This window comes from Ctenocephalides felis, unplaced genomic scaffold, assembly GCF_003426905.1.
Source record: "Ctenocephalides felis isolate EL2017-DRISC unplaced genomic scaffold, ASM342690v1 CF-g0.4_SCAFFOLD_03570, whole genome shotgun sequence".
Taxonomy (NCBI): domain Eukaryota; kingdom Metazoa; phylum Arthropoda; class Insecta; order Siphonaptera; family Pulicidae; genus Ctenocephalides; species Ctenocephalides felis.
In genome coordinates, this window is record NW_020539724.1 from 16,856,982 (window position 1) to 16,878,960 (window position 21,979).

Sequence of the window (21,979 nt, forward strand, 5' to 3'; positions counted from 1 at the left end):
ACAGGTCATTGTAAGGGTTTAAATTAAGCTTGCCGTTTGAATCTGTAACAAATTGATTAATTCTACTTCATATTTTCCCAGGATATAAACTTTGGAGAAAGGTTCAGTAGAGACTTCGTTGATTCCATAGAAGATACAAGTACAGTGAGTGGACTTATGAATCTACACAACAATGAAGCTGGTAGAAGGGTTAGTAAAATTGATAACTATTATAGATATAAATTGCAGATTATAATTATGTTTTGCTATAAAACACACATACAGCAATTTTTTCTAAAGTATGTCAAAATGTTCAAAAACCTCTGAAACGTGAAGATATGCAAAAATTTCATTTTCGATTTTTGGCCCACATTACTATAACTTACTTACGGGAAGTTAAAAATGATTTGGTAGAGTAGTGCCTAGATTTTGTCAGGATGATTTTTTACCAGGCCGTTTTGAGTAGTTTTAATCTCAATTTATTAACTAATTCTTATTTATTATTACAATTAATTTATATGTTTTTGGTCATCAGGCTGTCCGTTCACGAATGTCGCGCGCCTGCAAATGCCATGGTGTATCCGGATCCTGTTCCGTCAGAGTATGCTGGCGACGTTTGCCTCCACTGAGAGAAGTTGGGTCGAATTTGGGCCTGCGATATGATGGAGCCAGTCATGTTAAATTGGCCATTGGTAACGGTAGAAAACGGAAAAGAAAATTGAAACCCATAAAATTGGACATGAAGAAACCGTCTAAAACTGATCTGGTATATCTAGAAGATTCGCCTGATTATTGCGAGCGAAACGAGAGGTTGGTAAATTGATCCTAAATCATAATATCGCTAAATTATATATTTCACTCTTCATATTGCTGGGGCAAACATAGGCAACCTAATGAAATATTGTCTTAATAACAATTTTAATATATAGTTGAAGAGACTTCACTTTGATATATGGTTGTCCTAGTGTAGATAGGATTTTGACCTCTTAAGGGATTTTATGTTTCCAGTTTATCTGTTCTTGGAACTCATGGTCGAACTTGTGACCAGGCTTCTCAAGGACTAGATGGATGCAGGCTACTGTGTTGCGGACGTGGTTATCAAACCAGGCTCCGGTTGGTAACTGAAAAATGCCAATGCCAGTTTGTCTGGTGCTGTGATGTCATCTGTCAGCAATGTTCAAAAACAGTAGAAGAACATGTTTGCAATTAAACAGTCAATTTTAAAGGGTCTATTATCAGTACACTTTTCATATTATTTAATGAGCTTCAAGAACTTATATCTTTATTAGAATCACAATCCGATTTTAATTGGTGTACTCTATTTGAAGTTCAAAAATTATACCATGAATAGTTTATACTATAATCTCGATTATTATTAAAGCATGCACTTTCAATAACGCATAGGTCTACAAATAAATAAATTTGTTTAATATGCAGTTGCTTTAATTATCTGAAATAGACTCATAAGGTTAGTTACTATTTAATTGTCTATCTATTCTATTTTATTCTAGATTGATAAGTATTTATTGTGCGTACTTTGTTATAAAAGATTTTTTGCGAGGTTGTGTGAATGTGATTTCTATATGTGGAGTTAAACTAGTAGCTTAAATATATTATAAATGATTTTGCATTTAGTATTTTATTCTTTATTTAAGTAATAATTTTATTTTTATTATTTGTGCAAATAATTCGAATTTGATGTCAACACATTTAATTAAATGTATGATAGTATTTATAGAGATGTGGATGTGTAATTTTATAATTTTTCATGTGATTATTACTATTTTAGTAAAATTCAATGAGCTTACCAATATGCATTTATTTCTCATAAGTTATAGCTGACAAGATTTTTTTAACAATCAGCATAAGATGTTAAAAAACTTGCAGCAAATCCTAAATCTATTCTAATAAATTATATTCTTTATTATATGTATCACGTTGCAGTTGGAGTAATGTATGTAAAATAACACAAATGATAAACTGATCTCATTTTTAACTAAATCATGGAAAAAGTGTTTGATCTGGTTTTGCAAAATCACAATTAAGTGGTTTTGTTAGTTTCACATTGTAAGCTATTCCAGTGTTGATACCAAATAAGTTTATTTATTTTTTCATATCATTTCTGTGGTACTGCAAATATTGGTAAATGTTTTTCATTTATGGTCTGAATTACTTAATAATAGTTTTCTAAGTAGTTAATTATATACATATATGCCAGTATGCCAAATTTCTTGTGTCTAATATTAGAAAGAAAAAGCAATGTGAAAGTATTACTTCTATGTATTGAATATTTGTATTATAAATATAGTGTTTATATTGAAATTAATAATCTATCTAGTGTAGTGTATCTAGAAAAAGGTTTCCGATATTATGTTATAAGTATCTAAATAAAATGAATTTAATAAATAAGTCAATGCATGTTTTGTATTATGTAATAAATGCTTTGATTTTTATATAAGCAAATCGATCCTTTTTCGCGATAAAGTTATATATTCTTTGTACTCCTTATATTTATAAAATCAATTTTGTATAAACTATATTTAAATACTATAAATGAACAATAAATAATGCTAATAAAGTTGAACTTTCTCATTTATAATAAAACTTATGGATATAAAATCTATTTGTGTAATATTATTAAGTGGTTCTTAAGTGTTCGTAATGTCAAGTTTGATTTTGAAAAAATAATTTAATTATAAAAGGCAATGCTATTTTTTTTGAATTTGGCGGTAGTATTCAAAATTAATTATAACCAACTTCAAAGATAACTTTGACATGTTTGCTAATCCATCGGATTTCTATGCAAGCTGTCAGTCTATAATGTCAAATTGTTTACATTTATGACAGAGGCTGCATTTGTAAATATAAAATATTATAGTTGATATGGTACGATTTTCAATTGATTGTCGAATCGATATCGTTGAATTTTACATAAAGACATGTTCTATCAAAGAAACCAAACAAATGTTTGTAGATAAATATTCTAATATCAAACCACCATCTACCAGTACAATTCAGGATTTATACAAAAAATGGAGATCCACTGGATCGGTCGCAAATGTAATTAAAACTCCTAAACGTCCCACAGTTAAAACTCCGTCTGTTGTTGAAAAAATTCGCAACGATATGATGGACTGCCCTGAAACATCTATTAGAAAGCTTTCGCAACAAGTAGGTGTATCTAGAACAACTTGTCATCGAGTATTAAAAGAATTGCATTTACGACCTCTCCATGTGCCAGCAAAATCTGCCACTGAAAACACTAAAGCAAATAACCATGATTTATCAGAAGAATTATCGATGCATGATATTATATTACAAACGTCTATGGGTAGTTGAATTAAATTGGAATTGATGTTTTGCATATATGCATAATAATGGTAATATGCGTAATAATGATTATGATTTCAATTGTCTAGAGTAAGAGCATTCTTATTTATTTAATTTATCACATATTCCTTTCTATATTTGTGAAATATGCGATGTCTTCTTCTTCATTTTTAGTCGTTTTTAGATAATAGTGAATAAGATGATGGGCTTCATATGTACTTACAAACGGAAACATCTATAGTTCAACATATTTTTAAATGACATATAATGAGTGTCTACTCTAGAAAGATTTTTAGTTTCCTAGGTAAAAAGTGAGTTCTCTCAATTTTAAACTAATTAAAAAAATGACTATTTTTGTTTGTTTTTGAAATACTTGTTCATCTATGAAGAAAACATTCCACATCCTCTAAATTTAGAATGAAATATATGACAAATTATTTGATTTATGAAGTAAGCATGAACCTTTATTAATAATTAAAAAAATGACAAAAATATATCAAACAGTTTTTGTTTGTTTTTAATAGTTTTTGAGATACTTATTTATCTATGAAGGAGACACTTCACATCTTCTAAATTTAGAATGAAATAATTGACAAATTAATTGGGTTTTGGAGAAAATATGAGCCTTTATATTAGGAAAATTAAAATTATTTATATGGAGTTGTATATTCTTCTCTGGATGACAATATTTTATTATAATAAGTTGTTATATTTTTTTAATTTATTTGGTATTTTATTATATGATGACTCTATTATGCTTATTTAAAATTAACTTTATCATATCTATATTTTTTTTATACTAACATTAGATTTAAATTTGCAATGTGGACATGATTAAGTATATAATAAATACATTTCATTATGATATATATGATCATAAATATATAAAAAAAGAATGATTATATCAGAATTTTATTATGTTACAAATCAATTCAATTTAAACATGGTAATATCAGAAAGACGGAAGCTTTATGCTTTCATATCTTTTTCAGGTCAATTAGTTCTATTACAATTGATACTTTATATATTAATGTCATTATTATTTTACTATATTGTTTAATATTGAAAAATGATTATTTCAGTAATAATAAATAAATAAATAAATATTTTTGAATAATTATATAAATACTCACAATCGTTGCGAACACGTAATTTATTCAATATAATATATTTATCATAATGGTTATTTGAGGTTTAATAAATATTACTTTAAAAAACTGGAATTGAATTTGGCGCAAAAACTAAAAACTTCTCCAGGTTGGCAACCTTAGGTTTAGTTTAAAGACTGTCAATCGAAACAAACTGTGAACTTGATTTTAATTTATAATAACAAAATGCACACTGAATAATAATTATTAATTAAACATATAAGTAATTAATGGTAAAATGTAACGTTTATAAACGAAATTTTCGATGTGATAAAATAGTGGTCTCTAGTTGTCAAGTTACTCTGTGGATTAAAGCGATGAAGAATCTTCAGTTCACGAAGCACATGAAGTTCTCCATTATCTATGTTTTGTGTTATGAGTGTGTGTATTTGTTAGGCCTGTGCAAAAAGAAAATGTATTTTAAATTGTTTGCAGTGATTTAGAGCTAGTGAAAAATATTGTGAAAGACCATACTGTGATCAATTTTTTTTAATGTTTGTTATGCTATACGGACATGCAAAGAATATTTTTCCATAGCCACCATTAATTCTCTGCAGAGTGTCGTCATTATCAATTACTACCATGGGCCGTAAATGTAATGTGAATTTGTGCGAGTCGTCTAGCAATAGAATCGAAGATCAAGGCGTGACATATCACAAGTTGCCTGTAAATGAACATTTCAAACTAATATGGCTAGCCCAATGTCACATGCCATTAGACGCAAGAAATCGCACGGTGTATGTGTGCTCCCGCCATTTTCGTCGGGTCGACTTTCAGGCATTCAAAGGCACGAAATATATGTTAAAAACAGGTGCCATACCTTCAATGTTTGCCTGGGGGCGCACTTCAGACGAAGAGCTGGAAAAAATGTGTTTAGAGTCTTCAGGTATGAAAAATCACAATGACAATGCGACCAAAGGCGATGACAAAACAATTGAGCGTGCTAGCCTCACAAAAAATAAAGTAAAAAATGATAAGAGCAGTGTTTCCCAGAAGGAGAGTGATCAAACTGTTTCTAATAATAATATAACTGATACAGGTTTGTTGTTTACCTTGGCATTAGTTATTTTCAGTATTTATACTGCAATCAGTAAATTTGCATTACATTCTCAAAGCATAAAAAGTCTAAAATGAATTAATTCACAACGTTCGTTAAATCACATGAATTTTACTGAAATGTTTGTTGTACATTTATAACTAGTAACAATATATGTCATTAAATACATTTTATTAACTAGGAATATGTTCAATGATATATGAGCATTGAACTCCCAATGTCCATACTTTTATATTTCAGACTATAAATTTAACTAATTACTAAAATAAATATTCCTCTACACATACATTATATAAAACATATAATGAACAAACTGCAATGTATGCTCATAATCTGCGGTCTAAGAGGGTTAGATACTTTGACTTTTATTGTAGGACTTCAAAATGTTTTTCAATCAGTTAGTAATTAGATCAGAACTAACATTTATTATCATCAAAATTAGACACTAATTATTAATTAAATAGATCATATAACAACTGTTTATGTTCACTGTCTACATCAAGGATTTCGAGGCAGTTGAATATCATTAAACAATTTCAGTAAAATTTAATTTATTTCCGAAGTAGGCTTTGATAGAAATTTATATCAATAAGTTATTTAAAACTAGTTTCAAAAGTAAGTAAAAATAAACTAAATACATAAAATTCTATTGATACTTTTAATAAGAACATTACTCACATTATTGATTAGAATTTTAAATCTTTGTAAAACTTAACTACATACATACACTTTCGTTTTATGATAATAAATGTCATCTAACAATAAATTTGATATATCTATAATAATACATGAAAGTTAAATTTGATAATCATATTAACTAATACCAAATTTTAGTAAGTATATACATACACATTTTGTGATAATAAATGTCTTCTTATAAATTTAATAAATTTAATAAATAAATTTGATATATCTTCCTCATTAAAATAATAATATGATATGATAATACTAAATTTTAGTAACTACATACACATTCGTTTTATGATAATAAATATCATTTAACAATAAATTTTATAAATTTTCTTTATTAAAATAATAATACTGAAAGTTAAATTTGATAATCATATTAACTAATACTTAATTTTAGTAACCACATACATACACATTCCCATTTTATGATAATAAAATTCATCCAACAATAAATTTGATATATTCATTAAAATAATAATACATAAAAGTTAAATTTGACAATCATATTAACTAATACTAAATTTTAGGTATATTCTTCTCGATCTATTAACTATATATGAAATAATCTCTCTTCTCTTATATTAGCACAAAAGAGTTGGCTTTTATAATTAATTTATACCTAAATCTTATATTAATATGATGATGGTGTAAGATTTGATGCATATTACATGGATCCACTTCAAAACTATTTCAGATGCCCAAAATTAAAAAAAAAGATGATAAAAGTGTTTTAATACTAAGTTTTTATTCATGTCCCTGCAGCTTTTTGCAGAATTGGTTGAAACGATTTGATTAAATTGAAAATTATTTTATCATTAAGTTTTGATTGTGCCATACTTCACTAGTATATTTTATTAATAAAGCTTAAAGCTACATATTGTATTTTGTAATATTGTAAATTTAAAACTTCGAATTGGTCTAATTAATTCATTCTTGATTGAATATGTTGTTTATAGTTGCTATTGACCTTAATCATATTGTCATGCATCAATATTTATTTTGATATAATACAGGAATGTCTATTTAGATACTGAGAATAATTATTCAATGGTTTATCATTTTTTATTATCATTATTTTATTTAAAAAAACGGTTTTCTAGCGCGTCTATTACTATTGCACAAAATGGCTGCTTGACAGTTATTACTCCGTAGGTTATGTTTACGTCTTTGATATCAATCAATTTATTAATAAAAAATATTTTTAATTTTTTTTATATAGTAAATTTTGTAATTTATAAATAATTTACCCTTATGGCTGCTCATAAAAATATAAAATAATTATGAAAACTAATACAATAGAAATGTATTGTGAAAAGGTAGTTTGTTTGTTGTCATATAAATAATACATCCTTTTATAATTATCAATCTTGTTTATTCTTTTGTAATGGATAAAACTAGCTTATTTGAAATATAAAATTTATCATATAATCAGGTTATTGAAGGTGTAAATAACTTTTTCATCTTATCAAGCCAATCAATTAATGACATTTTAAATTGACAATGGTATGAAATATATATTACCAATTTAAATTAAAAGATTACTTCGAGCAAAACCTTGTCTCATTTAATTTCTCTAATATTCAAATAAATTTTAGATAAAGTTTTGACACTTGAATTAATTCATTGTAGTAAAATTACCTTTAAAATTGTTTTAGTGTCATCAAGAGAAAAGCCAAAGCGTTTATCTGCACAAAATTTGTTAAAAAGAGGATGGAGTAAAAAGCTGGAATCCAGTGAGATCCAAAAAAATACAAATAAACCCGTGGTAACTACTTTTTACTGATAATTTTGGGGAAGGGAAATGTTAATATTTCATAGATAATATCAAATTATTGCATACTTATCAATATACATTTTAGATCAATTAATTTGTGTATCAAAATCATTAAAATGTAATTTTAATGTAATACAGACCTGGGTTTTAATAATAGAAGTTAATGAATATAAAATAAATTTTGTGTCTTGTTTAGTATTGACATTAGTTTTCTTCACCTCAATATTTTCTATTTGAAATTAAATTTTAGAGCCTTCATTAAAATAAAATTAGACAATTATTATAATAAATATTTACAGAATAAAACGAATGAACTTAAGAAAAAGGATTCACCAGTAAAAGAAAAAACAGAGACAAATGGAACGATACATGATACTAAAGAAATTCAGTATGACTTGAAGTCTATGAATTTGGTGCCTGGTTCACGGGTTGAAGCTAAAAATTTCAATGACGAATGGACCACAGCACGTGTAGTTGAAGTTGATAATGATGAAAATGAAATATTGATACAATTTGAATCAAGCAAGTGAGTTTCTATTTTAATTATTATATATATATATAAATATAAATTATGTATGCATGTAATGTAAAATCTGCTTAGTATGACATTGAAGGCACTCCTAAAATAATCATAAGTGGGCGACATAGAAAGCATTCTGAAAAAGTAAATATATTTTCTGTAAACATGTATGTACAGTCTTTAAAGGAGGTGGCAGTCCTTAGCACATAGGAAAAAGATTAATCGGTCTTTGTTTTTCTTGAAAACCTTGGCTGATCTATAACTGGACATAATTTTTTTTAAAATGGGTCATTATAAGCGATATGTCAATGTAAAGGAAGTCATCTTACTGTCTTATGAGAAATTTTATATAAAAATCAAACATTGTAGTATTTATTATTGTTACTGTAAATATGTCTATGTAACTTTATTATTATTACTGTAAATATATTATTGGACCATGTGTCCATCACCACCATTTCTTAAATAGATTTTACTGAAACGATTCTCATTTAAAATTTAGTGAGAGCTTTTCCTTGTTTTTTTTTTATTCACAATGCTAGGTCTACTAATTCATAAAAATTGTAGAGACCTTGTGAGTTAAATGCAACAATTGATAATATATTCAATAATTCCTTCTTGTTACACAGTTTGTTATAATAACAATTAATAAATTAATTAAACAATTAATAAAGTTGATTACAATAATATGACCTTGTGTATGAGAGTGAAATACATAATGTCATATCAGTGTCTAAACAAAATTCTTAAAATTTGTCACCAGCATTATTTGCATTACAACAAAGCTGCAACTTTCATATATATATATATTTTTTTAAATAAGATGAGATAAAATAATGGTTATTCAGATAATTATTTATATTTAAAGATTTATTTGTTTGGAATTACACCTGAACTAATTAATTTGACTTTTGTTTATAATACTAATTTTATTGTCTTTTGTTTCACTTTTAGATCTGATGAATGGATTCCAATGAACAGTTCACGTTTGAGACCAATACAACTTGCAAAAGATAATTCATTAAATTCAAGTTCAAGAATGTATAAAGAAGGAGAGCGTTGCATGGCAAAATGGACAGATTCTAGGAAATTTCCAGCCACAGTTCGAAGAGTCTTGGAAAATGGTATATCATTCTTAATATCACTGTAGTTATTTATGTATGCACTAAAGTATAAATTTTACAAAAGAAAACAAAATTATTTTTTTGTTTGTAGATAGTTATGAAGTTTTATTTGATGATGGTTATATAAAAACACTTCCTGGTTCGTATTTGAGTCGTGTGAATAAGGTTAAGGGCAAGGTGTTAGATTCGGGTGGGACTTCAGTGCACAAAAGTAACTATTATGCTATTTTGTTTTAATTCTTTATATTATATATTTTATTTATTTCCGTATGTACATATTTATTTATATATTTATCCTATGTTTAACCTTTACTTTTTAGTACTTTATTTAAAATGTTTTTATTTTAAACTTTTTCAATACTCTTGTGGTACAATATTTGACTTCATATGTAACATACTGTTTTAAATTTATGTATCTAAGTACAAGTATACTTAAATTCTATTCAAATTGCTTGCATATTCTGTGAATATATGTAGACACCATTCTGAAATAAACAGTATATTATAAAATTTAAACAATTACTTCTAAATACTTTTTATTAACTTTCAAATTAAATTTTAATTACTTCTAGAACCAGTAAATAAATCCACAAATCACAAATCCCCTGAAGAGTGGTGTTGTCGGTGGGAGGGAGATCAACCTGTTGGAACTCCTGGTCATATTGATTCTGCAGATGGGGCCAAAAAACCTAGCACAATAGTTCATGATCCAAGGTTACCTGAAGGCTGGGTTAAACATATTGTGAAGAGAAATACTACTGGATACTCAGGAAAATGGGATGTAGTAATAGTCAAGTAAGTAGTAATTTTAAAAACGCAAAACATTTAATTTATTTAATACACATTGGAATTCTGCACAATATATAGATATTGGAATTTGGGAAATGAGTGAATTATTTACTTTCAGTTCAGCAACTAATAGAAAATTTCGTTCAAAGAAGGAAATTGACTCATTTCTTGCTGACAGTGGGAAACCGTACACTTCAGATAGTTTTGATTTTGGCTTGCATAGAAAACGTTCTAAAGAAATTGGATGGGATACAACACCAATAAAAAAAAAGAAAATATCACATCCTAATAGTAGCAATAATTCTAATGCTGACGGAAAAATATTGAACAACAAATGCTTGACCCCAAAAGCTGAAGTAAACATGTCTCAAGAAGAATGCAAAACTCCTGTAATGCAACCCAATGAACCTTTAGAAGATGGGTTTGGTAAGTGGATATTATTTAAATTCAGCATGATATCAGAGAAATCATTTTTTGTCGAACTTTTTAAACTGATACATCTTCAGATGTAACCTACCAACGTTAATATCCACTGATAATGACATTAAATGGAATGTCGAAACGTTTGGAATTAAAAATTAATTTATAAATCTTTGCTTTTTTTCTTTGATGTATTGTCCCACAAGAACTTACTCGTAAGTGTACTTTACTCTTTGTAAATGTACAAAATGCAAAAAATGCGAACCTAACATCCATAATTGCACAACCACTATTAATTATAGTTAAAATTTCAAACGCTAAAATAATTCTTGCATGGGTAAATTGTTACTACACAATTAATATTAATATGTAATTGAAATGACTAACTATAAAATAATTTACTATATTAAAAAAGCCAAAATATTTCTGGGCAAAGTAAAAAAAAAGATAAATATTTTCATATTTTTCATTTGCATTATTTTTAGAAAACCCTTATTTGCTCAAAGCTTGTATTTCGAATTTTGTTCGTACGTCGAAGCACAAATCGCTCCTTTTGCGGCTCGTATCGGGATACCACAGTATATATATATATATATATATATATATATATATATAAAATATAATTAACTTTGTATTATATGTTTGTCGTGAATTTTATATTTTATTAGTATTTTTGTGAATTAGCTCAAGATATAATTTTTCATTCCATCAATATTTTAATAGTAATTCAAGTATGCTAATTATATTTGAAGTCATAATGTCAAGTTATTTTTACATAATTAATAATTTTTATAATTAATGATTGCCATTTTGTTTTTTGCATAAGATGCAGGTTTATTAATGAGTTTAAAATGAATATGTATCTCAATACGAATAATATTTTTTGCTTTGTTAATAAATGTTTGCATAAAGATGAAGCAAATTATTTAATCTTTTGAAATATTGTTTATAATTATTGCTTTTTTTTCAATTATATTTTTATTATTTTACTTGAGAATTTATACATAACTCGCAGAATATCAACCTTCACAGTGTTTGTGGGTTCGCTGAAAGTCCAGATAATTGATAACTTATTCCGTTGCCCTGAACCAACCTGCGGTAAAAACTTTCGGAAGGAAAATTTACTTCAAATGCACATAAAACATTATCATCCGAATTTGCAACAGTATTTCGGTTCAACTCCAAATGTAGCCGATTTGGCATATGCCAGAACCATACGAGAGACTCCTGAAAATGAACCAGTTGCTAAAAATCGGTACTCAAATACACAATTTTATGAAAAAGTTTCTAAGATTGACAATATATATAAAAGAGGAAAAGCTTCTCCAATTGAAAATGAGATTTCCCATAAAGGATATAAAATTAGAAAAGGATGATGATGACTACAAGGATATAACACATGATACTAAAATTAATACTGACTTAGTGAAAAAAGAACAAGTAGATGAAGATCAGACAAATAACTCAGTTATCAAGAATGAAACCAGTATGTCCTGTAGTGAAAGTCCTTTATTAGAAGAAGCTCTCAGAGTTGACAATAAAAACAAAATCAAACATCATGTCACTTTTGAAAATGAATCACCACTAAGTCGAAGATACAAGGAGCCTCCTGAAGTGCAGAAAATTCCTGGTGGAGGTATTAAACGTTTACTTCCTAAAAAACGCGAAGAAACTACTACAAATGAAGTACTTCAAGAAAAATCAGATCCGGAGAGTGATCAAATTAATAGTGATTTTACAAGAATTGATAAAAAGTTAGGGTTAAATCAGAAAAGGCAAAGGGTTGAAACTTCAGCTGGCCTAATACAAAAACTTTTGAAACGTAGCCAAAATAAACAACTTATGAAAAAGAGTGGGCGTCCAATGATAAAAGAAGAACATGATACAATAGAGTGAGTTTTTGTGCATACAATTTATAATCAACATTTTAAGTAGACTAATATAAGAACTATGTTAATACCATTTATTTTTTCAGTAGAATTTAATTTAAAATGAGAACAAAGCAATAACTATGTTTTTTAAATTTACTCTATTTTAGTATATGTATATTAAGATATTTTCATATTCAATTTTTAATGCAAATCTAAATTTAAATTACTGAATTTAATAAGAAATAAATAATATTATATTGTTTTGTTTTTACAAATAATTTTTTCGTTATATAATTATTTTGCTTTTGCTTGACTTTTTGTAAAGTATTGTATTATATCTAATGTAATTTTTATCCATAGCCCAGTGCATGTTAAAAATGAAGAGGAGCAGCGCAGATCTAGCATGCCAACAGATATTTCAAAAGCACCTATTGAAAATACACTCAATAATACGTCTGACAGCACTAAAGCTGTAGAAGCGGCTGATCCTGCACTCGAAGTTCCAAAAGTTTATATCAATGAGGGTAAGTTTGGCTTTTAGAACATTACATAAAATAAATTTATTATTGCTATATTAAAAGCTTTTGTTCAACTGCTTTTAATTGGCATAGCTTCATTTTACAAATTAATTCACAATTGTGATCCTATATGTGTCATTTATAAATATACTCTTATAAGAATCATTTTTCAAAAAAGAAAGCTAAATAAATATTAAATAATCAATGGAAGATCAGGCAAATATGTTACAATTATTTTTGCTGTTTTAATATTTTTAAATTATAAGTTCATGCAACTTGCCTTAAGGCAAAATGCTACTTATAATTATTTGAAATAGAGCACACATCTACTATTTGAGAAGCATATTATTTATTGCTTAAATTTATATTTTTTTATAATAATATTTATTAATCAAAAAATTCTATAGAAAATTATACTCTATCGTTTATAAATATCAAATAATAGAGCGTAATAATCATTATGAGCTTTGATAAGACCAAATAAAAGTTCGATTTCGATCATTTATATTATCATTCTCTGCAGTATAGCTTTATTTTGTCACATCTTTAAATCATTCCATTACAGAACAAAATGTAGCATAAACTATTAGTAAAAACACTATTGAATGTATCAAAATGAAATATAATACTTCATACATTATATAGATTTGCTTTGATTGAAACATCATATAATGTGTTTTCAATTCGTTTTAATGTTTTTTTATATTCATATGCATTGATCAGTTGTCATTCGTCACATTGAGATAATCACGCATAAAAGAATATTTCTTGGATATTTTTTTTAAATTCATTTGTGCATAAAATGTAAATAATATCATCATATTTTTTATTCAATGCTGCCAGTGGTTATGCAAGGTCAGAAAATTTCTGTGTGAGAATATTTTTTGGGTTGTTATAGTTTATTTTTATTGATTAGTATGTCATTTGGCTAAACATATAATAATGCATTTTAACAATGTGCTATGATTTTTTACTGCAAATAGTATGGTAACTTTTTTTTGTCTTACATGAACTTTCAAAATTTTTTAGTATTTTATTTCTTGCGTGATTTTCTCTTACTCATCTCATATTACACAAGTTTTATCAATAAATTTTTGACGAACATTTCTTTTATTAATTTTTTTTAATTTGTTTTAGTGAATGTTTACACTGTAAATTTTTATAGTCATGATAAAATATCAATGTATTTTATTAGCAGAATTATTGCTGAATTTTCAGCTGTATTAAAAGAGCTACTTAGATAAACATTATATTTGATAATAACCAGGTTTGAGTCAATTCAAATACTTGTCTTCAGAATTTGTATTTATATTAATTCATTTTGAACATATATTTTGCAAATTTATTTTTGGCAATTAATGAATCTTTAATAAATGAAACTGTAATATATTTAATTTGTGAAAAGGGATTTAATATTCTCTAATTATTGAATGCACTATTCTATCTGTCCATTGAATCTGGTTGAATCAATTTACTAATTATAAGATTTAAGTTAACGGTGAAACTTTTTTTTTTCAAAATTTATTATGCATGTATCTTTTATATTCGTTATCTTATGTAATTTGTTGTTTCTTGTTAAATCAATATGCTGAAAATTCTTTAATATTTCTTTGTAACATATTGCATGTTTATTTTATTATGGAAGTTTTAACATGTATATGTTACATGCAATTGTTGATTAAAAAAAGTATTTTAAATAAAAAATCTAAATTTATAAGAATTTTTTTTAGAAATGATCATCTTAAGATCATTTTATTTTTCAATGTTTTGAGTAATATAATTCAGTATGAATTGTAAAAATAATGAATTATATTCTTGCATGATTTTTATATTCACATATTGTACTTTATGCTGTATTGATATTTTATTTTTCTCCCTAGATGGCGAAGAAATTAAGTTGGTGCGAATGCGAAGAGAGGAAATTATTAATTGTATCTGTGGACACCGAGAAGAAGATGGACTTATGGTTCAGTGTGAACTCTGTCTTTGTTGGCAACATGCATTATGTCATGGTATTCAAAGGGAACGAGATGTTCCGGACAAATATGTTTGTGCAATTTGTACTAATCCCCAAAAGCCAAGACAGTCTAGAAAGTGAGAAGTGTATTGATTTACTTAAAATAGTAATATAATAGTAGAACAACATTTAATGTGATTCTTTAATGTTACATTAATCATTTAAAGCAAAAATCACTCTTTCAATGTGATGTTTAAGTGTATTTCAATGTGTTCAGATAATGATCAAATATTATTTTAGATATATTCATGATCAAGAATGGTTATTAGAAGGTCGTTTACCTCACTTTATAACAGAAGACCTGAACTTAAAAACATCTGCACAGAAACAAAACATAACAAATCTACAAGAATTTACTAAGTGTGTTCATGAAACCACTGGCAATGCCTTAGAACTTATGCCAGTATTAAAATCACTAAGAGCTAAATTATCTATGGCCATGTAAGTTAATATATATTAATTTTTGATGTGATGTGTTCCATTAATCCATTGATAAAAATATAATACTGGTTTTAATTTTTAGGCAAACACATCATCCGAAATTTTATTATTGGGCTAAACCTTGGGGAAAGTATAGTGACATGAATAATGATACTATGGATGCAAATCAAGATCAAAGTCCAACAAATAATTCTCGATTCAAAGATGATAATGAAATATCACCTACACTGCAAGCTCTTCAAAGAGATTTATGTAATGCCGTTAATGAGAGTGAACTTCTTGGCGCTAGGATAGAGAATGAAATGAATTTATTAAAATCAAAGAATATGAATAAACCAGGTAACATTTTTGTTTGTAATAGAATTAACAGTTAGCATATTTGTTTATGTACTGAGAATTTTCTTGTTGTTTTTTTACACTTGTGGCATATATCTGCTAAATATTGTATATGTATTTATATAATATATGCATTTATATATATATATATATATATATATATATATATGTATATATATGTTACGGTAAATGTGCATATTTCGGTGAATGTGCACATTTACCGGCTCATTTGGCGAATGCGAGTTCAACTCGCGCATGTGCGTGAAATACTAATTCATATATTTATATTTATATTTATAATTATAGTTATAATTATATTTATAATTATATTTATATTTATATTTATATTATTTATTTTAGTCTTATGCATATTAATATCCATTATTTATTATTCACTATTAACTATTTATCAATTAACAATTTATCTATTAACTATTAACTATGAACTATTAATTATTTCATTAATAACTATTAACTATTTAACCATTAACTATTACCTATTTAACTATTCTTAATTCACTATTTACTAACAACTATTCACTATTTACTAACAATTATTCACTATTTACTATTAACTATTCAGTTATCATTATTCACTATTCACTATTTTACTATTCAACTATTTACTATTAACTATTAACTATTTAGTTATCACTATTCACTATTTACTATTAACTATTCAGTTATCATTATTCACTATTCACTATTTTACTATTGAACTATTTACTATTAACTATTCATTATTCTTTATTTACTATTAACTATTCAGTTATCAGTATTCACTATTTACTATTAACTATTTAGTTATCACTGTTCACTATTTACTATTAACTATTAAGTTATCACTATTCACTATTTACTATTAACTGTTCAGTTATCATTATTCACTATTCACTATTTTACTATTCAACTATTTACTATTAACTATTTAGTTATCACTATTCACTATTTACTATTAACTATTCAGTTATCATTATTCACTATTCACTATTTTACTGTTCAACTATTTACTATTAACTATTAACTATTCATTATTCTTTATTTACTGTTAACTATTCAGTTATCACTATCACTATTTACTATTAACTATTCTGTTATCACTATTAACTATTTACTATTTACTATTCAGTTATCACTATTCACTAGTTACTATTAACTATCCACTATTTACAATTCATCTATTTAACTATTAACTGTTAAACTATTTACTAGTTACTTAAACTATTAACTATTTACCTATAACTATTGAACTATTAACTATTCACTATTTAACTATTCACTATTCACTATTTAACTGTTCTAAATTCACTATTTACTATTTTACTAACAATTAACTATTTACTATTTAATATTAATTATTCACTATACACTATATTACTATTTTACTATTCAGCTATGTACTGTTAACTATTTAGTGCGCATGCGCCAAATACGCAAGATGTTCATGAGATCGATCCAAGTACCCACGTACACCATTATTTTAATTTGATTGTTTGAGAACTCCACATTCACCTAGTGTGTTTTGGGGAATGCGCACATTCATCGGTGAATGTGCATATTCACCAAGAGTGCACATTTACCGTAACATACATATATATATATATATATATATATATATATATATACTTAAATATGTGTGTGTGTGCATACATATAATTATAACTACTTTTAGGTACTAATGATGTAGATATGTTATCTAGCCATACGAGATTAAATCCAGCTAATAACACCATACTAACACCTACAGGTATGTTTGGAATATACAAATTTTTAGACTTTCTTTTCAGAAATGACATGAATATGTATAAAATAAAGAATATAATCTACTTTTAATTATTTTCAAAAAATGCATTTGTTTGTCTATAGCAAAATAAAAGTAAATATTCATTAAATGAATGCTATTTCTAGGTAACAATACTCTAATGAACACTGAAACCCCAAGTCGTGGTTTAAATTTGGACTCAGAATCTAAGGATGATTTTGCAGCATTAGCTAAAAGCGATGTTTTGGACTTATCAGCTATTTTAGAATCCAACCATGTAATACCTACTGATTCAGAATTAGTTTCCATTCTGGAAGGAGATATGAAAACTGAAAATGATCTCAATAGCCCTATGAGAGGCAATAAACAAGATGAAGATTGTAAAATTAATATGGATCTATTAAGTTTTATGTCAAGTGATGACACAAAGTTAATGGATTCAGGAAAATCAGCAGCAAGTATTAAATCAACCAGTTCAGGAGATCTTACTGATAGTCAGAATCTTTTAGCACCTTTATTAGCTTCACCAGGTGGAACAAAATTTGATCTAGTCAGTGATCGCGAGCTGGAGAATTTTGCTCAAACTGTAGGCCAGGAAGGTAATAGATTATTGATAATTGATAAACTAAGAACTCATCAGCTTATATATAATATGATATCTTGAGTTAATATTTTAATACTTACTGAAAACTTTATTTAAGTAAATTTACTGCCATCCTTTCCTTGATAATTCTTTTTTTAATATTTAGAATTCTTTTGATATTCATTGTATTTAAGATGAAAGTATCATGGAACACAAAAAATAGTCACAGATTTATTTGTATAAATGAATTTTTTTTTTTTTTAAATATTTATTAGTGCCATGATTTTATTTATTTAAAATAAGCTTTCAAAAAAATTTTAAAGAGCTCACATAATTATTAATTTATAATTATCTATTATAGATAACATGAAAAAAACCTAACTTTAATTAAATTTTTATATTTCAGTATTGATAACAAACACTGCTCCTGTACCAGAAGAAGCAATAGACAATGAACAATGTCGGTGGAATCTGCTTAGACATATTTCAGATTATCAAGCAGAATTAGAAAAACGAATAGATCAGTTTAATATCAAGTTAGTTATTCCTCAATAATGATTAAAAATATGATTCACCCAATATTCACCCAAACTGTTAAATTGCTTCATCAATTGCAGATTATCAGTTCTATTAGCAAGTCCAGAAGCTCCTCCACCAGATGCATTAAAACTCGATCAAGATTGCACAAGACTCATGAAAATGATGCAGAGGGATTTAAGGACTCTAGGTGATACATGTTCTGTAATATCAACAGAAAGTAGAGAGTCTGAAAACAACAAGTTAGTATAATTGATCAACTTTTTATGAAAATATTATTAGATTAATAACTAATAAGACAGTATAGGTATATAATTAATAATTCTCACAAATTTTACAGGGTATCACAAAGCCAAGAGCAAAATTTTTTAAATTGTTCTGTGGCTCCAACAGATGTGAAAAGACTGTGGTAACCAAATTAGAGTATTCTATATTATAAAGAGATTGTTTATTGTATTAATAAAATGATTCTAAGAACACAAATTATTATTTACTGTTAATTCTATTAAGTTATAACAACTAAGATTAGGATCAAGATAATATGGGCAAGAATAATTTGTAAAAGTATGAAGAAAGAAATAAGAATTTCATTCAGTTGGCATAATATAGAGATAGATAATAATGAAGTTTATTGTATAATTATATTGTTATTGCATTTTCCTATTTTTGCCGTTAACCTTTAAAGGGAAATTGAAATTTTAAGTTATTCAAAGATTGCGGCTATGTGGAATTCTCTAATATAGTCCAATAATAAACTTTTGAATATTTTCATATATTTTGAATGCTCATATTTTATGCAGTTGACCAAAGTAAAAACAGAAAGCTTGAGAACCAAAAACAATTTTATAATTATTTTTGAAGAAAAAGAATGGATAAAGCATGACACATTACTATGAAATAAATTAATTTATACTATTATATTATAATTTATATCATCATCCTCGGATATAACTCCGGAGTTACTCAACTCCAGTATAAATTCTTATTTGCCTCGGGGGTGTTTTGAGAACCATTGAAATCCGTTAAATAAAGTTATATTCACACACCAGATGGCTTCCAAATACAATTGTTCGTGCGTTAAGTTGGCTGCACTTAGCAACATAAATATTTTAAGGAAAAACTGTCATTGACTTTTCGTTGTTGATAGCCATAGACAATATATAATAAAAATATGTTTATAATTATTTTATTATCAACAAATATATTTTAATTACATAGTGTTTACAATTATTTTATCAAATCCCGTTTTTAAATCTAGTGTGGGTCAAAGACTTTTAGAAATTGTGAACAAGCATCTTAAACACAAACAGTTTTAACCGCGGTCAACAGACATTCGAGGAGCTGGATGAATAATGATTTCAGCAGAGAATTGGATGAATGAAAAGCAAACACTACGTTTGAAATATTTACTAAAATCAGAACGCCTTAAAACCTTTATTAAATGGCCATTTAGTGACGATTCTAACTGTTCAGCTGAAAAGGTTCACATATTATGATTTTGAAGTTTAAAATTGATGATCAAATTTTATCAAGAATCTTGATTTTCAGATGGCTGAAGCTGGATTTTATATGCCAGATGTAAAGCAATATGATTTAGCAGTATGCTTCGTTTGCAATAAGGAACTAGATGGATGGGAAGAATCGGATGATCCTTGGAAAGAGCACAAAAAACATTCTTCTAATTGCTGTTTATCTCGAAAGGGGTGGAAGTACTCAGAATTAACGGTAATTTATAATTATGGTCAACATAAACAGTTGATAATATATTGATTATATTGTTCAAATATTGCAGCAATGAAACTAAATATTATAACATTTGTAAATGTTATATCCTTAACTTTCTGAGTTGATTTATAAATATTAAGGTGGCCAACTATACTTTTTTGCAGTGTTTTGTACACCTTTTTTGCAAACTGTACACTTCGAATAGTCATTTATATGATTTTACACTCATTTGTATTCCTAAAACAATTTTTTGTAGAGGTGTAAAGGGAAAAAATTTGAGAAATGTTATCTCTCATGAAAATTGATAAGTTTTACTAAATAATTACTGTATATACGATGTCCAGGCACTAATGCTATTGTTGAAAGGATATTTTTCTTAGAGGGTAATTATTGAAGCAGTGAGAAGTCTACAACTTTCTGTAAAAATGTTATATGACGTTTTTTTCTGTTTAATTTAATATGCAAAATAGAAGTTGTTTGAGTGTGGCTACATTAAAAGATAAACATCTTATTATTGGAAACAAAAATCCTCTCAAAAGAAAGATATATTTTTAAAAGAAAATAAAGTGGTCTCTCTTTTTGAACAAAAAATAGTTGACCACCCCAATAATTTGTATGTACTATTTTATATGTACATATGTAGTTTATATGTACTATACATTTATAACTATTATCTATCCTTTGATCAAGCTAATTTCTATTTCTAATCATCACTTTTTAGGAATCTCAGACGGAGACCATTATCCAAACCTTACTTCAGGAATGTTTAGAAGAATTTGTAAAAAGCTTAAGTGACAAAAGATCAGAAAGTTTTGCACGTAAATTTGAAAAAAATAAAAAAACAGTGAAGAAAAGAATAGCAAATTGAATCTAAATATTAAAATGAAGAGTACATGTTTTATGGAATAATCTGAATAGTTATTGAAGAGTACTATCAGAGTGCTAAATTCCTGTTAAGTGTTTATCTTTAAAGTATTTTTAAGCTATGTACATTTACAAGTACATGTTTTATGGAATAATTCGAATAGTTATTGAAGTGTGCTATCAGAGTGTTGAATTCCCGTCAAGTATTTATCTTTAAAGTATTTTTAAGCTATTTACATCAATTTTAATTATTTTATATTAATATTAAGTTTCAAGTATTTTTGTACATGTTTGCTAATTTTTAGATCCAATACTATATATTTTTAATTTACTGTATACTTATTTCTATGTAAATAACAAAATAATAAAATCCTCGTCTTTTATTGATGGATTATAAATTTATAAGAATAAACCATATTTTATTGTATTATAATAGCAAAGTATTAGTTAAATTGAGTGCTAACACTCGGATGAAACAAGTATATTCAAATCAT

General features: G+C 26.5%; 3 protein-coding genes across 3 annotated transcripts in view; all 3 read left to right on the forward strand.

Annotated features, from left to right (window-relative positions):
* LOC113382772 (protein Wnt-1-like) overlaps nucleotides 1-1,373 on the forward strand; it is a 56,836-nt gene extending 55,463 nt beyond the window's left edge. Inside the window, exons 6-8 of the mRNA XM_026621002.1 lie at nucleotides 82-189; nucleotides 515-789; nucleotides 988-1,373. Of these exons, the coding sequence (XP_026476787.1) occupies nucleotides 82-189; nucleotides 515-789; nucleotides 988-1,189 (585 nt within the window). The 3' untranslated portion in view covers nucleotides 1,190-1,373. The remainder of the gene's footprint in view (nucleotides 1-81; nucleotides 190-514; nucleotides 790-987) is intronic.
* Nucleotides 1,374-4,726: 3,353 nt separating this feature from the next.
* On the forward strand, nucleotides 4,727-19,371 carry LOC113382972. Its single transcript, XM_026621231.1, is given in 18 exon segments — nucleotides 4,727-5,496; nucleotides 7,860-7,969; nucleotides 8,278-8,504; nucleotides 9,453-9,622; nucleotides 9,714-9,833; nucleotides 10,195-10,417; nucleotides 10,530-10,837; nucleotides 11,864-12,171; nucleotides 12,173-12,723; nucleotides 13,063-13,226; nucleotides 15,101-15,314; nucleotides 15,478-15,678; nucleotides 15,761-16,017; nucleotides 17,687-17,761; nucleotides 17,923-18,375; nucleotides 18,766-18,895; nucleotides 18,977-19,138; nucleotides 19,237-19,371. Coding segments are annotated over 18 exon segments (4,203 nt in total). The 5' UTR covers nucleotides 4,727-5,039; the 3' UTR covers nucleotides 19,310-19,371.
* Nucleotides 19,372-20,048: 677 nt separating this feature from the next.
* Nucleotides 20,049-21,565, forward strand: LOC113383277 (baculoviral IAP repeat-containing protein 5-like). Its single transcript, XM_026621537.1, has 3 exons — nucleotides 20,049-20,377; nucleotides 20,445-20,621; nucleotides 21,343-21,565. Exons 1-3 carry the CDS (start codon nucleotides 20,249-20,251, stop codon nucleotides 21,487-21,489), a joined length of 453 nt encoding a protein of 150 aa, XP_026477322.1. The 5' UTR covers nucleotides 20,049-20,248; the 3' UTR covers nucleotides 21,490-21,565.
* Nucleotides 21,566-21,979: the final 414 nt, after the last annotated feature.

Coding starts and splice junctions, on each gene's coding strand:
- LOC113383277 (XM_026621537.1), top strand. CDS start 20,249: ATGATTTCAGCAGAGAATTGGATGAATGAAAAGCAAACACTACGTTTG. Junction 20,378..20,444: donor CTAACTGTTCAGCTGAAAAG/GTTCACATATTA, acceptor CTTGATTTTCAG/ATGGCTGAAGCTGGATTTTA. Junction 20,622..21,342: donor GGAAGTACTCAGAATTAACG/GTAATTTATAAT, acceptor ATCACTTTTTAG/GAATCTCAGACGGAGACCAT.